General features: G+C 37.5%; 1 protein-coding gene across 2 annotated transcripts in view; it reads left to right on the forward strand.

Moving 5' to 3' along the window:
• Positions 1-16,849, forward strand: part of LOC113074893 (calcium/calmodulin-dependent protein kinase type II subunit gamma-like) — a 42,916-nt gene extending 26,067 nt beyond the window's left edge. Inside the window, exons 5-15 of one of the 2 annotated variants that reach the window (XM_026247612.1) lie at positions 429-494; positions 2,216-2,288; positions 5,069-5,171; positions 5,842-5,925; positions 6,063-6,157; positions 9,258-9,380; positions 9,624-9,707; positions 10,064-10,106; positions 10,376-10,438; positions 13,121-13,161; positions 16,459-16,849. In XM_026247612.1, coding sequence (XP_026103397.1) covers positions 429-494; positions 2,216-2,288; positions 5,069-5,171; positions 5,842-5,925; positions 6,063-6,157; positions 9,258-9,380; positions 9,624-9,707; positions 10,064-10,106; positions 10,376-10,438; positions 13,121-13,161; positions 16,459-16,641 — 958 coding nt within the window. In that variant the 3' untranslated portion in view covers positions 16,642-16,849. The remainder of the gene's footprint in view (positions 1-428; positions 495-2,215; positions 2,289-5,068; positions 5,172-5,841; positions 5,926-6,062; positions 6,158-9,257; positions 9,381-9,623; positions 9,708-10,063; positions 10,107-10,375; positions 10,439-13,120; positions 13,162-16,458) is intronic. The other variant, XM_026247613.1, reaches the window with a different exon arrangement.
• Positions 16,850-16,893: the final 44 nt, after the last annotated feature.

The following is a 16,893-nucleotide window of genomic DNA, read 5'->3' on the forward strand; positions in this document are numbered from 1 at the left end:
AACTGTTAATTACCAGAAAATGTAATAGAAGTATGACAATTTAACTTTATTTTCTAGCCAGTAGGCCCGTTTCTCTGTACCATAGAAATCCTAGAATACTTTTCTTTATTTCTGAACTCCTTTGCTTAAGTTATGTTTACATCATGTTAAACGATTATCAGTATTGAGGGTGTAGACTCCTCTACTTAACTGCATGTAAGTGTATGTGTGTATATTGTGACTGTATGGCCCTCTCTCAAGGCTCTTGTATCATTAGGACTCTGATAGCGCTCGCCCAACACTCGAGTGCCGGCCCGTGGTCATAAAACTCTCCATTAGCCACATATTCCTCTACAGGCCTTGTGCTCTTTATAGTTTATAGCTGAATGGAACCGCTGTGGGTTCTCCATACTTTGAGCTCTTGATAAAGCCTTTATTTCTTCTTGTAGCGTAACTGGTGGAGAGTTGTTTGAAGACATCGTCGCAAGAGAATATTACAGTGAAGCAGATGCAAGGTAAGTTTAAAAATCTGCCAAAAATCATATCATTGTTTATTTGACACTTATAATATACACTACTGGGGCTTCAGTTTGGAGTCACTGAATCCTTTATTCAGCAAGAATGCATTAAAGCGACATTTGTATGTTTCAAAGAACACAAAAAATGTATCACAGTTTCCACAAAGCTACTGTATTAGGCATTAGTGTGTGGATTTTTAATACTATGGTGCATCAATCTTATAGTTTTTCCTCTATTCAAAGTTCCATGATAATACTTTCTGCAGCCATCACTGTACCACTTTTGTAAGCCCTCAAAAAGAAAAATTATTCTGTCTCTAACGCTGCCCTTTGCTCCCAGACAGCGAGACAATCATTAAATGTCAGGGTTATGCAACTAATTACTGAACATGATATTTTATTTCAAATAATGTCAAGTTATGTAAATGCTCTTAGTGCTTTAACAGGGATGGTAGCTGGCCTGCAATGAGGTATTATTTTTAACCTGTTGCCGGGATAGGCGTCCCCTTAAATTAAAGCTGACTGTCTACACTTCAGTCCATTTCCACTTCATATTCAGCACTAAGCCAGAATAACAAAATTAGTGTCACTTTGCAATTACTTTTGGAAGACACTCTCCAGTCTTACAACATGAAGGCTGCTTCTGAGAGTTTGCATCAAGGGAGAACAGAGAGAGTTTTTACTGGAAAGTGCCTCCGTAATGGGAAGGAATGGAATGCAGTACACAGATTTTGCCAAATTTGGACACAAGAAATGCCTTTCTCGCCATCCTTCCTCAAGAGAGCTTTAGGGAATATCTAATGGGGCACTTTCTTTACTCAACCGATGTTGCTTGTATTTCTGCAAGCTCTCTTTTTGCTCTCTCTTTACATTTACATTTATGCATTTTTGTGACTTACAAGTGCATTCATATTTTATTTTATTTTTTATCAGTATGTGTGTTCTTTTGGAATTGAACCCACAAACTTTTGTGCTGCTAACGCAATGCGCTACCTCTGAGCCACAGGAATACATAAACCGAATCATTCAGAAATCTGTAATTTTTCAAGTATTCTACCAAACAAACAAAAGAAACCTTCAGAGAGATGTCACCCCCACCCAACAGGTCCTCAGGTCATGACCTTTCGAACAGGTTTCAGAGCTCTGTAATGAGCGGCTCCACTCACTGCATTTATAAGCATTCCTGCTCCACCGGTGCTCATTATTTCTGTCCTCTCACTGTCTGTGGAAAGACCTCTACGGTGCAAGTCTGTCAGAGCAACAAATGCACATCTGTGTAGCATTGCTGGGATATAGATATACACGATTGTTCAAAAGTATAGGGTTGGTAAGATTTGTTCTCACCAAGGCTACATTTATTTGATCACAAATACAGTACAACGGTAATATTGTAATATTATGAGAATTTTAAAAGTAACTGTTTCTTTGAACACACACACACACACACATTCAGCTTCAGGAAATTTGTTTTGGCATTTGGATAACATGGTAAATGTATTTTCATTCCCATCTTGGAAAGCTTCTCTGGCAGCTTTGAGAACCACAAAACAAACCAGAGTATATCTCTGTGCAAATCTCAGTCTGTCTGCACAGGCCAGATCCTGCAGCTGGATTTCTAGCTCCCAGTCTTCTATCTGGAGTTAGATCCTTGTACTAATGCCTGGGTATCTCTCCCTAATCCAACCTTCTTTTCCTCCTCCCTGCTTTCTGTTTCTCAGTCATTGCATCAATCAGATCCTGGAAAGCGTCAGCCACATCCACCAGCATGACATTGTGCACAGGGACCTCAAGGTGAGTCATGCCGTCACTGTGGCAACGTGCCAACACACGAGCTTGCGTCATCCAAGCCCTCCTCCTCTTGGCAACTCTGTGGCGTCATTTGCACACACTCGGACTCGTGCTAGCAACATTAAACGCTGTGTGGACACCGTTGTATGCCGTTTGATTGTGTTGTTTCTTTCTCTTGACGTCAGAGCGCAGACGATTGGCTGTGGCCAATCCTGAGGGGTCATTTGATAACAAGCACAATGCAGAAAGCAAACATGGATGATGGAAAGATTAGGTTTATTAAATGCCATCATTCAATCTGAACCTCATACTGGATTGAAATTTAAATGACCATTTCCTTTTTGCTTTGTTTACTATATCTACATCTGTTAGGAAGATGTGGAGATAATTATTATTATTTTTTAAATGATAACTGATGAAATACATAATAGATCAGTGGGATGTGGTGGGGCAAAAATGTGTCGAACCCCAAACCATTGCTTTTCCATATTAGTTCACCGCTTTAAATGTAAGGCAGACAGAGGAGTACTGGAGGCAGGCCGGTTGCTGTGGAAACCTGTGTGATGTCATAGTGGCTGCAGCATCATGGCATGATGGTGAGCGTGTCATTTTACCTCCTCTAATTCATCAGAGGGAAAGAGACGGAACTGTTGAAAACAGACAGACAGGGAGGAAAAGGAAATGTGACGAGCAGGAGCTAGACAGAGAAAGAGTGTTTAGGAGGGAAGAGGGAGACTGAGTCCGTCCCTAGGGTTGCAGGACAGGGGCGCTGGAGGGGACAGAGGGGCTGGATTTGATTGAAGATGTAAGAATAACGTTGACAGATAAAATATATCTCTGTGTTGCTACTGTTAACTAAAATTAAAACTATTAAAAAATTATTTTAAGTAATTGAAATAAGATTTTATAAATTAGATTTATAAATTATTTTATTTTATATGATAAAAAATATGTAAAAAAAATTATAACCTTATTAATAATTACTCAATTCTGTTATTAAATAATACGGTAACATTTTCGAATAGGTAACACATGATAACTATTAACTACGACATTTCTCTCAATAAATTCTTAATTTGCTGCTTATTAATAGTTAGTAAGGTAGTTGTTAGGTTTAAGTATTGGGTAAGATTAGAGATGCAGAATGAGGTCAAGTAGAATAAGGCATAATATGTTCTTAATAAGAACTAATACATGGCTAATAATCTAGTGATATGCATGCTAATAAGCAACTAATAGGTGTTACCTATTCTAAAGTGTTACCAATAATACTAAAATAAATGTGCCCATTAAATAATAATAATAAAATAAAAAGTCTTAATGATTTGCAGTTGTTGATAGTTTTTGTTAATACTAGGATATGGCGCTTAGCATTTTTTTGTGTGTGTTTTTATTTTAAAAAAAATTAATAATTAAAACATTTGAGTGCATCTCAGTATGGTGTATCTGCTGCATGAGTTGACAATCTTGTTTTGGCTTGGCTTGTGAATATTCATTAGTTTACATGATTGGTCAGTCCAAGTAGGTAATCTAGCCATGTCAGCATCATACACATAAATCATGATGATATGATGGCACAGAAAGTCTGTTGTGTCTGTTCCACTATAAACGTGTTGGGGCAGTTTTTGCAGCATGACTGTGCAGTGTCCGGGTCAGGGCTATGCCTGCAGCATTCAGAGGCAGTGGGGTGTTCAGGACAGCGGGGCGAGAGAGCAGCTCACCCCTGCTCTCGTAGCAAGAGATAACAAGCCCTTCGCTCTGTCTCTTCATGAATTATGCAGCCCAGAGCAATGAGCGTGCTGTCACAGCTATCCATCCGCTTTATATACACACACACAAACACGCCAGTAAGATTTAGACACAATATGCAATCTCTCTCTTTTACTCTCGCACACGTTACAAGCATGCACACATTTCTGTCTCTCTCACTTGATGCACACTGTAGTCCAAGTCTGGATCTCAGTATTGCTGCAATGTGATGATGAAAGACTCTCCTCATAGATCATGCTGGATACATTTACGTCCTTTTATGCAGATCACAGCTGATTAAACTCCGTGTCAGTAGGCTTGATCGTCACCTTTAGCATAATCATGCACAGACTAAATGAGCAGCCGTATGCGATTAAATGCATGTGGATTGCAAGTCATGATTCTTTTGGCTCGTGCTACTGGATATTTTATTTTCCCTATTTTTATATTTGAATTACCATTTTTCTGTCATCTAGTGCATATTTAAAGTTAATCTTGAAAAACGCTATTAATTTAATTTAAATGATGCTTAAATAAACTTGCAGCATTAAAAACAATCTCTGTTTATTTCTGTTCAATTCAGGTCAAGTGGTATAAAATAATGAAACTGTAGTAACATTAAGATGTCTATGAAAAAAAATAAGTGAAAATATAAAAATAAATCTAATTCAAAATGTTTATTAAATTCTGCAGTATATTAGTATATAAATACTACTTGTAGCATTCAAAACAAGTTGTTTTAATCAGTCACTTCAGTGGGAGTCTGTGTGATTAGCAATTTTGTGTGAATTAGATTTTGGAACAGGAATCAATTTGTCACGTGACTCTGTTGACCAGAAGAAAGCTGCTTCTGTATGAGCTGGTTCATACATCACTACACTATTGAAAAATAGTCAATAGACCTTTTTTGCCATGTGAAGTTTCACCTTAACATGCGACAAGCTTTGTTTTAGTGTTAAAATCACACTATCTTCTCCCTCATTTTTATTATTTCTTCTCTCCTACCCTTTCCTCTGCCACGTGTCCTCCTGTAGCCAGAGAACCTGCTGTTGGCCAGTAAGATGAAGGGGGCGGCAGTGAAGTTGGCTGATTTTGGCCTTGCCATCGAGGTGCAGGGAGATCAGCAGGCCTGGTTCGGTAAGACTTCTCTGTTTTTCCTTCAACTCATTGGTAGCCTCATCTCTTAAAGGGATTTGGCTTGAAGCCATTCTAGTTCATCCTAATGCAGGATTGAATTCAATTCAACAGAATCAAATTAATTTCTCTGGTTTTTCAAATAAATATTCAATGCCCTGAAAATGCATCCGCTCATTTATATGGCACTGGTGCACGTAAACTCATTCTGAAAGCTGACTTTCAGCCAGTAGTGGCTTTTTTTATTGCTCTGTTTGCTCTCCATTGCATCTGTGGCTCTTGTGGGACAAGAGAGCTCTGGAAAGTAGCCAGCTTGTGGTTCTACCCTGTGCTCTTGGGAAATATGGAGTAGCTTTCTCAATGTTTACAGTCCTTTTGGAGTCAAGACTACTCACTTGAACCAGGTCAAAGGTCACAGACGACAAAGCCAGTGGACAAATTGGATTAAGCTTGTCCAACATCATGGGAATTTTTTATATGCTTTTTCACATTGCACAGCCTTATAAGAAAGGGTTATTTTTTCCTAAACAATTATTATTTTTTTTTTTTGTTTAATGCAAACTGAAATGTTGCCTTATTTGTACTGCTCAGAATTTGATTATCATAGAGAGATGGGTTTGATGCTTTTTGATCTTAGATATTAAATGTTTTTAATCACATTCTGGATTTACAGGTTTTGCAGGCACCCCTGGATACCTCTCCCCTGAAGTCCTGAGAAAGGACCCTTATGGAAAACCAGTGGATATCTGGGCTTGTGGTAAGATTTTCACCCGTTTTATTTAGTGACCACATTAATATGATTTTAAGATTCTCTTTATTCTAGTGTTGTGTAATTTTGTAAATAGTTACAAAAACAAAAGTATGAAGTTACCAATTAGTTTTTTTCCTGGGCAGGTGTGATCTTGTATATCCTGCTGGTGGGTTACCCTCCTTTCTGGGATGAGGACCAGCACAAACTGTATCAACAGATCAAGGCTGGAGCCTATGATGTGAGTAACCACACTTACTGTTTGACTTAATGAGCTCTCACTGCTTTATAATCTAATGACTGTTTTAGATCTAATCTGACCTGAACATTTGTTCACATCCATATTACCATCCAAAAATTTGGATACACTGGTTGAAATATAAATTATTTTGTTACTGTAATAATGAAAAACTGTAAAAATGAACCTTGGGTCACCCAGTTTCAACTTTCAAAAAAACCTGCTCATCGCTCCAGGCAAAATTGTGCAACTCCACTCTTCACTTTGCACTGCTCACTAGTGATGCGTGGGTCGGCTTTTTTTCCAACCTGCAGGTCCCGCTTTTCTGAATTTATTCGGCCCGCCCCGCAAATAAAGTAAAGAAAATGTACCCGCCCCGCGCATCGGGGACATCATGGAAGTTACGTTGCTACTTAGACATTCGTATTGTAACCTTATCAAAGAACCCAATAAAATATGAAAATATTCCAAATATTTAATATAGGCTATAGGGAATTGTACCTAGTGATGGTTAGTTCGTGCATGAATATTTTAGGTGAATGAATTGTTCTCGTTCAAGTAATTCACTGACTCATATTTCTCGTTCACTGAAGTTCCTCCCTCCACAGCACCGCATGCGCAGCTTGTGAACAGCTCTTGTCAAAGAGTTACTCAAAATGGGATGGAGCATTTTGGGATGGTGATTTGTTGTGAACGAATATGATCTTCTCATTTGTGAATGAGTTAAATGAACTGATACATAGTTCATTCGTGAATGAAATGAATGAGAGTATACCAGGTCAGTGAGCCAAGCATATCTCAATCAGAAATAAGCAGATACAAAGCGCAGTTATAGGTGCACATACGCTTGTTTCATATTTAGCATACAGAACATAACTCCACATTTAATCCACAATGTATTAATGTGAATATATTATATATGAACAGTCTGACCAAATAATTAAATTGTTTAATTATGCAAGAAAACCTTGTGCTTTGTTAATCTGAACAACTTATTTAGACTATTTATTTAATGCAAACATGCACACACTTTAATATACATTCGTTGACTTAAGACATAACACATAAGACACTCTTTTTCGCCACCTGCTGTGACGTATTTGTGTATAATATGAAGAAATGGTCACTGAACAAATCAGTAACAAATGTAAAAAACAATGCTGTTCTTTCAGTTTATCCCAAAAAAAACTGAAAAAATATTCTCATCTCTTTTCAACATTAATAATACTAATGATAATGATAATAATAATAATACTTTTTTTTTTTTTTTATAAGATTGTAAAAGGATTTCTGAAGGATTGTGTGACTTGGAGTAATGATGCAAAAAATTCATTTTGTTAAATCAGCTTTGATTGTTCCTGATAAATGGTTTAACTGAACTCCCAAGTGGATATTAAATTATGTTGTGGGACAATTAAATATATTCTAAATAAACTACAAACATAAAATGATCTCGATTTATTTTGTCCTCACATTCTTTCTTGTAATTCTCCCCTCTCAGTCACAAACCTGACTGAAATGCTAATTATGCAGCTCATTATGCAGCTCATTATGCAGGCCTTTGTCTTCTCAGGTGTAAATCCCAATGACACACAAAAACACAATCATGTACATACATGCTGCTCACATAATATTATAGCCCAGTTTGTGCTGATTACAGTGAGATTAGACTTTAGCCATTTAGCTGTGTATAAGCAACTGAAAAAAGCACAAATGTCAGGGCATGACAAAACTTCTCCAGGCCCCAAAAATACCCTTAGGCTCCAGAGGGTTAAGCTCAACCAGAAAGAGAAAGTGAAAGCCCTTTTATTAGACCTTTTAATTGCCCATCAGCATGTTGACAGAGATGCTCTCATGGCCATCCCCATTCAGAGATTTCAGTGCCACCACATCGACCCAGAGTGGCGAACCCAGATTGAAGCCTTTGTTAATATTTAATAGGTTGGGATAGACAGCAGAGTTACTCAATAATAAATGATGGCGGCCCCCTCCTCTAGAGCTCAGGAGAGGAACATACAACTGAGGAGTCATCATCATCATCATCATCATCATCATCATCTCAAACTCCAAAGGAAAACCAGTTTATAGTGGGATATTTCCTGTTGGTACTATTCTATATATCTGAAATGAGGTTACATCCTTCTTGCAGATGGCACAGTGTCATATTTTCGCAGTGACCAGCTGTAGCTCAAAGCTGCTGTTTGTAAACAATCTAGCATGATCAGAGTATGCATTCACACTAATTTGATTTCATTTGTGCTTTCTCCATCCCTCTTAGTCCAGATTGATAGGCTCTCTAAGTGCATTGGAGTATAGTGTGTTTGTTGAATAGTGGCATTGTCCATTTGATGGAGTGCTGCGGTATGAGAGAGATGTGATTACGAAGGCCGGTTTTGGTCTCAGCATTTTCAGCCATCCAGGTGGAAAACACCACTTTTCCATTTATCGTTTTAGCTGCTCTGCTTTAATCTTATTAACATCTATTACAGTCCATGGAAGCCATTGATCTTCGTGTTTGTCCATGTCTGTATTTGAGTGCTCTGTAACATACAAAAGCCTAAGACTAGTGAAAAAGCTTCTATTTTTCATTGTTTTCTTAATGTAATACACAGGTTTGTATTATTAGTATCAGTTGAGTTAACATTCATGTCTTAGCACCTGGTTTGTCCACCTTTTGCTTTAATGTTGATCTTCATGAACCAGTTTGTGGAAAACCTGATGATCATGTTCTTCAGCATTATTTATCCAAAGAGCGTCTTGAGCTTAACTGGAACAATGTGTGACCATCTGTACACATGATCAGGGTCACAAATGTATCTATGATTGGTGACCTAGAAATGTTAAATTCATGATTCTTTTTGTAGAGCTTTTCATAATACATATAATTTTATTGTAGCTATACAGAAAATGTGTTTAATTAGTTTATGAATACATTTAAAATATTTCTCTTTTCATCATACTATTATTTAGTTTAAATTGTTTCAAAATCTTTCTTTGAATTTCCAGGTTTAAATGAAACAAACCACAGGTTTTCCCTGTACACCTCACTTTATTTCAAGAAAACTCAGTGGTCTTCTCTTTCTTTTGTCTTTTTCTGTCTTAGTTTCCCTCTCCAGAGTGGGACACTGTTACCCCGGAGGCCAAAAACCTCATCAACCAGATGTTGACTATCAACCCAGCGAAGAGGATCACGGCTGACCAAGCGCTCAAACATCCGTGGGTCTGCGTAAGTGGACCTAAACCCCCAGCACTTTTCATTGTATCTCTCAAGGCTGATTTATATCGAACTACTGGCATGATGTCATGAAGCTTACACTCTAGTTTGCAGTGAAGTGAACATCTGCTAGCATGTTTGGTTGATTTAAAACATCAAATGAGACTCCATATCCAATTTGAATTGTATACAATCTGTGATTAACGTATATGAGTAAAGATTTGTTCTAAGAACTGATGTCTCTTTCCCACTTAGCAACGCTCCACTGTCGCCTCCATGATGCATCGTCAAGAAACTGTTGAATGTCTGCGCAAGTTCAACGCCCGCAGAAAACTAAAGGTCTGATACATTAATTTCCAGCACAATAGGGTTCAACATATTGACATTAGTTTATGCATTTGCTAACATGAATAAACAAAGTACAGTACTTTTACAGCAATTGCTAGTCTAGGTCAATGTTATTTATGCATATATGTTACATTTTTTACATTTCAATCGTTAAGTATACATTAAAATTAGTCTGTGTATTTTGAACTGTAAATTCATACTTGAAAAGTATCTTAACTTAATAAAATGTTATTCATTGATTGTTTGACACCAAAATGTATGATTGTTTTAAGGCTTTGTCCTTGCCAGTGTTAATTTTTATTCTAATTCTAGATAAGATACTAAAATAGCGTTCGTGTTTCCTGCAGGGGGCTATTTTGACCACCATGCTGGTTTCCAGGAACTTCTCAGGTGATTGTCTCATTAGCTTCAGACATGCAGTACAAGTGAGACTTGTGCATCAATTGAGGGATCAGTATGTTATGTTTATGTAGGTTCTTTCAAAACTTAGATTTTGTAATCTGGCCCTACTTTCCTCACTGCGTAGAGGCATTTGGGCTTTGCTTTAGGTTGCTTTGTTAGGATACAAATTGGGTAAGTTTTTTGTGATACTGGAAAGGCTGAGCTTCTGCCTTGAGTCAGCCTCTCTCTCCAAAACGACATGCTCTTTTGTCCAATAGTGGGTCGGCAGCACACCAGCCCCGCCGCCCCCACCACCAGCACAGCTGCACTGGCTCAAGAAGGTACGTGAGATGTGCACTGGGGGGCCGTTGCCCACTTTCAGCCTCAGCATGTGACCAAGGGGAGCCTGCTATACCCTTGCCAACGCACGGGCACTGAAACTCTTCTGAGAGGCCATTCGCTATGCAGAGAATATGTAACACATGCTACAGGCTTCGGGTTCATTGACTGAATTTAGAATATTTCAATTCAAATTTTACTCTGTAGAAATTTTAAGTGAATGCATATCTTGCGAATTGACAAATATAAAACAAGAATAATTGAAATTCAGTCACTCCCAGCCTTGAGACACATTCGTATCTCTTTGTGCTTCATGACTTTTGACCAAAGTCTAGGATGAAAGAGCCCTTTCCTGTCAATGGCGACCTTTGCACTGCACTGAATGTGCTGTGAACTTGTCAGAAGTTTTGTGTCGTTCTCAGCAGTTTGGGATGGTAAGAAGAGTATCACAAAAAATGTATTATGTCTTCCAAGTGGTGTCTCTCTGGAAACATAATGCATTGTGGGTTTGCACTTTTGCTGATGGTCCAGGGATGCTCCGGTGGAGGTATTTTGACCAGAGTCACCTTAAGGAACGGCGTCATATTTAAAAGTCCCATTACAGATTTAGTTTCCTTGTTTTATGTTGATGGTTTCTTAAGGTGGCTCATTCTCCTTGTATACCTTAGTCCAAAGTCAGGTCGGCTTTTGGTCAACCAGCTGCACTGTGTGAAATTGTTGGTAGATGCTGACATGCATTTGCCTGTTGTTAATTATGAATGTCTACATCATATACTGTATGTATTAGCATGCTTTTGAGGAAAAACTTATTGAGAAGAACCACTACACTGGGATCACTGTGGTGTGCTTCAGAAGTACCTTTCAGCATGTGTTTGGGTGTCTTTGTGCATGGAGGACCCGAAACAACCGGATCCAAATGTCTTGCTTTTTCTTCACATTTCCTAGCTTCTTGCCTCTCTTCATATACGTCTTAATGAAAGTGGCATGTCTGTGAATGCTCTGCCAAGTGGTTCTGTTGCTTTACAATGATATTTAACAGTTGCAGCTGTTTGTTTAAGCCCCAGAAGTACATATCATTTAATAATCAGAGGCTGATTTATCGGCCAGGCCATTAAATTAGCTGCTATTTGACTATATTGAAAGCATCAGCCGATAATTAGATGCCGAGTTATGAGTTCATTTAATTTTAGCTAATTTGTGTATATCTAAGTTCCTATCATCAAAATGTCATTATCTGTGCTACCGTTCAAATGTTTGGGGTCTGTAAGATTTTAAGAAGGCTATGTTCAGAAATACAGAAAACTGAAATATCGTTCAATATTTTTACCATTTAAAATAACTTAGTTTTTTCTGTCAGCATATTTATTTCTGTAATAGCAAAGGTGAAATTTCAGAGTCACATGATCCTTCAGAAATCAAAATCTAGAGTGAGGGGGAACTGCACTTGAAATATGAAAGTATTATGTTGCAAATGTAAAAGGCTTACTGATCCCAATCTTTTGAACAGTGTGTGTGTTGGAGCACTTTATCGGCCATCACCCTGCTCTTTCTATTGGAAATCGACTATTTAAAAAAAAAAAAAGCACTCTTATCGGTCCACTGCTAATCTCTTTAACTCATGCTAAAGTAGTTTTTGATCCATTCCATACTATCAACAAGTGCAGTACACAAACTCATTTGACCCCATTATACAATTTGAATTATGAGACCAGTTTAATTAGAAGCACAACAGCTGAACAGGTCAGGAAAAAAGGACTTGTACACTAATGAATCAGCAGTTCAGCTCTGATGTGCTCGAGTGAACTGAAGCAGACATTGGCATTGGTTGTCAGATCTGCAGAGTCTTGTGCAGGAGAGAAATGTCTTCAGTGAGGATGACAGCAGGCCAGACAGGAGATGCCTCTGCACAGCATGGACCCAGCATGAACAGAAAATCCTCGAGTTTTGCTTTGATTTGCCTGATTATTTTGTTTGCCACAGCTATTTCCCTTTTTAATAATCTGTTAATTGATTTGTCTTGCCTTTTTCCCTTTTTGCATTCTTTCCTACCTCTATCTACTTTCAAAGGTAAGGGAATTTGAAGATCATACTTGTCATTCTATCTTTTTGTTTGTGCATATGTGTTCCTATTGTGTCTCATTTGATCCATTTCATTTTCAAATCACGTTTCTGTTTATGAGAACACGTGGTAAGATATGTTCATGAACTATGTTTCATCAAACTTGAGGTGGTCTTTCATGTTTCTTGGTGGACAAAGCCAGGGCTTTGGCGTTTGCTTATTCATTGGGAATAGGTGCCATTTCACAGCCCTATGGATGGTTTTTCTGGTCGTGTCACTCGTTTATATATTATTTATATACTATCATAGGGTTTATTCATGTTTTGTTTTCATATTTTCATTTTCATTTTGTTTTGTGCTTTTTATATTTATTGGTTTTATTTGTTAATCAATATAAATTCTAGTTGGTAATTTATGTAATTTTAGTAATTTAGTACCTGACTTAAACTTTTTTCAGTAATGCTAAGGAAACATTTAATTGTATTATTATTTTGTATTTTTAAACTAATATTTATATTTTGTTTTATTTTTTAGTTAGTAATTCCAGTACTGGTTTTATACACTAATCGAGCAACATTCATGTCATTAACTAGTTGGTTTTTTTTTCTCTTCTCTCATCTTTCAGCATGCAAAAGTTTACTGAACAAGAAGTCTGATGGCGTGAAGGTAAGCCCCACACACATTGTATACATCTCTTTCTCATTACTTACAGTAAGTTCTTGTATCAGCATTGGAATTATAAAAAATAATGTTTCTGTATCATTAACGAATGCACAATTCTTCTCCAGTTTTTTGTTTACAAGATTTTTTCTCTCAGATTTATGTTCCTTCTATTAATGACATATTCTAAACAGAACTGAGAGTCAAGCTAAACAGCAAATGGTTTGCATAAACCAAAATGATCAAACACTCTCTGTTTCGAATTTCAAATGATTAGCTGCTTACATTTTATTAGGCTGATATATTTCAGTGTGATCTTGAATAATACCCCCCCAAGGCGACCCAATTGAAAAGCATTCGGCATATTTAGACCATTCTTGACATTTGCCCATTTGTTAGGCCTGAGTCATGGCAAAATCTGTTGAAGCAGGGAGACTTACTCAACCCTGTGCCGTCTCTGTGCATGCAGTGAATCGCCAGCCTTTCACCAAGCAACCGAGAAGCAAATGCTTGAAATGAAACAAGTCTGGTCAATAAATGGATTCCAGCAGTTTAACACTTTTCAACTGTAGCCGCTAAACACCTGTCACATCACACATGGCTTTGCAACTTCTTGTGGTTGTTTATTTTTCCTCTCTCTTTCTTCTCTGTGGGATCTAACTAGCAGCTTTATTTTTCACTGGCCTGTTTTTATGCTTCCCTGTTTTGCCCTCCTCTGTTTCACCCTGTTCAGAAAAGGAAGTCAAGCTCCAGTGTTTATTTGATGGTGAGATCTGTTCCGTGTCTCTCCTCTTTTTCTGACCCTCCCTCAACACTTTCTCACTCTCTGGCTCTTTTTTTTTTTTTTTTTTTTTTTCTTGGTTGAGATGCTCGAGAGTTTGTTTGGGTTTTGGGGTTTTGTCTGATTGTAGGATTTTGTGAGTCATAGGATCATCAAGCATTAACAGAGTCATGTTCACCCGTTCACACTTGTATTGTAAGCCCATCCTCCTTGAAGTTCATTCTTCATTACCATCGCATCTCAGTGCTTTTTTGGTGAGCCAGACCAGGGTTTTGTCTGAGAGGTTTCTCCTTGACCTAAGTTTGGTCCGTCTTCTTCCAGGCCATGATAAACCTTGTGAGCGTCCTCCAGCTCGACCCTCTCCACTTTCACGAGTCTTTAAAATCAGTAGCATACTGATTATGACCAAGGCTGAAGTTGGCTCAGAGTGGACAAAGGGCTCTTACTTGGTGCTCTTGAAAAAGAGAGAGAGAATTGAAATGCTGTTTGAACAGACGGTCTAAAACAGACAAACAAGCCTTTCTCTCACTGGAACTCCTCTTTTCCCACAGTCCATAGTGCGGCAGGCCATTTCTGTTGCCATGGCAATAGCTGCAGTGGCTGTGACATCAGGTTTGTCCTAACAAGTAAAGAGCCCCTTGTTACAATAAAAAATCCATATGGATTTCAGTGAATATCTCCCCTGAAGAATAAACATATTTTCTTGTCATCAAGCAACTGAAAGTAAATTACAGCAGCAGTTGATGTCTGTGAGTTAGACATGGCCGCTCTTTCATCCTCATCACAGGGGAAGCTCAGTTCTGCTGTTTTATTATCCAACAAACATCATCAAAGTGTTTGTGCATTAATTGCCATTAGTCATGTCTTGAGTTTCTCCATCAGGTCTGGACATAAGCACATCCTGACCTCAGTTTTATTCCCCTCTCACCATTCATGGTCCGTTTAATCAAGCAGACCTGGTCCTTTCACCGTGAACTATTTTTGGTCTTGAAAATGTAATGGTTAATTGATAATTGATTCTAATTAGACTGTTAATCATCTTTAAAATTAAATTAAATGTATGCATTTAGCAGACGCTTTTACAGTGCATTCAGGCTATCAATTTTTACCTATCATGTGTTCCCGGGGAATCGAACCCCCAACCTTGCGCTTGAAGCACAATGCTCTACCAATTGAGCTACAGGAACACTAAATTACTTTAACAATTGTATTTAAAAAATATATACATATAAAAAAAGTTATATTGACATAAAATGTTAGAAGTTCTTTGTAAACATTAAACAATTTTAAATTAATAGAAACTTGACGTTTTTCAGCAATGGGGTGATATAGTGGAGGCTAGTTTAATCCAATGAAGTCTGAATCTAGAAATAACAGTTTCTTTAAAAAAGTACTTTCTTTTTTTTTTGTGGCTGTTGAAATTTTGGGATGGATTACTTTTGGCTGCTCTTTTGCTTCAGTGTTTATTAATCTGTTGAATCTTTCTGTAAGGATTCTTGACCGTTCTTCTCAAGAATCATCTCCGTTTTGCCGCCACCTCTTTTCTTTCTTTGCTATAGTCAGACTTTGTTCTTTTTTTATCATAAGTTGTAGCCTGCATTGATTGACCGAGTAGAGGTCTGAGCGCTGAAGCTTTTCACTGCATGCACTAGTGGACTATCAGGGTCTTCAGGTGGCTTCATGACAGTAACACTGGCCTCTAGTTGTTACTGTGCCAACAAAATACTATATTTAAAAATACAATATTTTGTCTATTTAAATATACTGCAAATACCAAACACTTTATCTGTAGCCTTGAAACATTTCATTGATTTTGATGTTTTGTTTTGTTTTTATCACTGGAGGAACTGTTGATATCAATTTCATGAATATACTGAATGTATAAATATGTCTAAATATATTTGCACATTTATCAACACTGTTACAAATCTGTCCACGTAGATGTTTGAAAGATTATTACATTAACATTTACTGAATTTACTTTTATTATTATTATTATTATTTATTATTATTATTAAATAATACAAAACTATTCTCTGTAGTCATATTTTAGGATTATTGAACAGTTTTAATAATAAAGAAAATAACCATGTAAAGGAGGCCTACGCTGGCTCCTTTTATACAGCCACCATGTTTTATCTTTGTTTTTATGTAGAACTGTCATGTGATTTTACAGATGCATGATTATAGCTTCATTATTTTTCATTTTGTGCTATTATCCACCATCGGTAGTTTAAATCTGTATAATCGGCAAAGCTCTCACTAAAACAAGCACATAGAGTTGAACATCTTTCATTAATTCAAGTAGAGCTAAAAGTGTGTCGTTAAAGGTGCTCTAGGGCACGTTACGTGAGTGTTCTCTCCTAAGCAAATTTAATCCAATACAGGTCCCCTTACATGCTGTACTGTGGCTTTTGGACGCATCAAGTATGATCTGAGGCTGTCGGCTCTTGAATGGCACTGAACAAAATCATTTTGTGTTGTCATTGTTTTTTTTGTTTTTGTTTTGTTTTTTGCCCCAGCCACAGACAAACAACAACAAAAACAGTGTAGTAAGCAGCAGCACCAAAGACAGCAGCATATCATCCACTGCACCAATGGTACCTCATCTTAACTTTTTATTTCCCTCACTCATAGTCTTTCCTTTTCTTAAGTCTTTGTTTAGTAAAAGGCTTTATCAGTTTGTCCCATACCTGTTGTTTTGACTCCCACCACCCATCGCTCAATCCACTCAGATGAAGATGTGTGACGTTGCTCATGGTTTTTAATGAGTTGAACTAAAACATCTGGTTTGTGCCTGTGGATTTCTCTCTGACTACCTATTTTACCCAAACAAACTCGCAGTTTAGTGTACGTTTGACAGCTTTACAGACAAACCCTGTACTTCAAAAAAAACTTCAGATAACTTGCTCTGGCCATATTAAAATTACATTTAGATAAAGCCTGGTGGTCGAGTC

Source organism: Carassius auratus, unplaced genomic scaffold (assembly GCF_003368295.1).
Source record: "Carassius auratus strain Wakin unplaced genomic scaffold, ASM336829v1 scaf_tig00015590, whole genome shotgun sequence".
Lineage (NCBI taxonomy): Eukaryota > Metazoa > Chordata > Actinopteri > Cypriniformes > Cyprinidae > Carassius > Carassius auratus.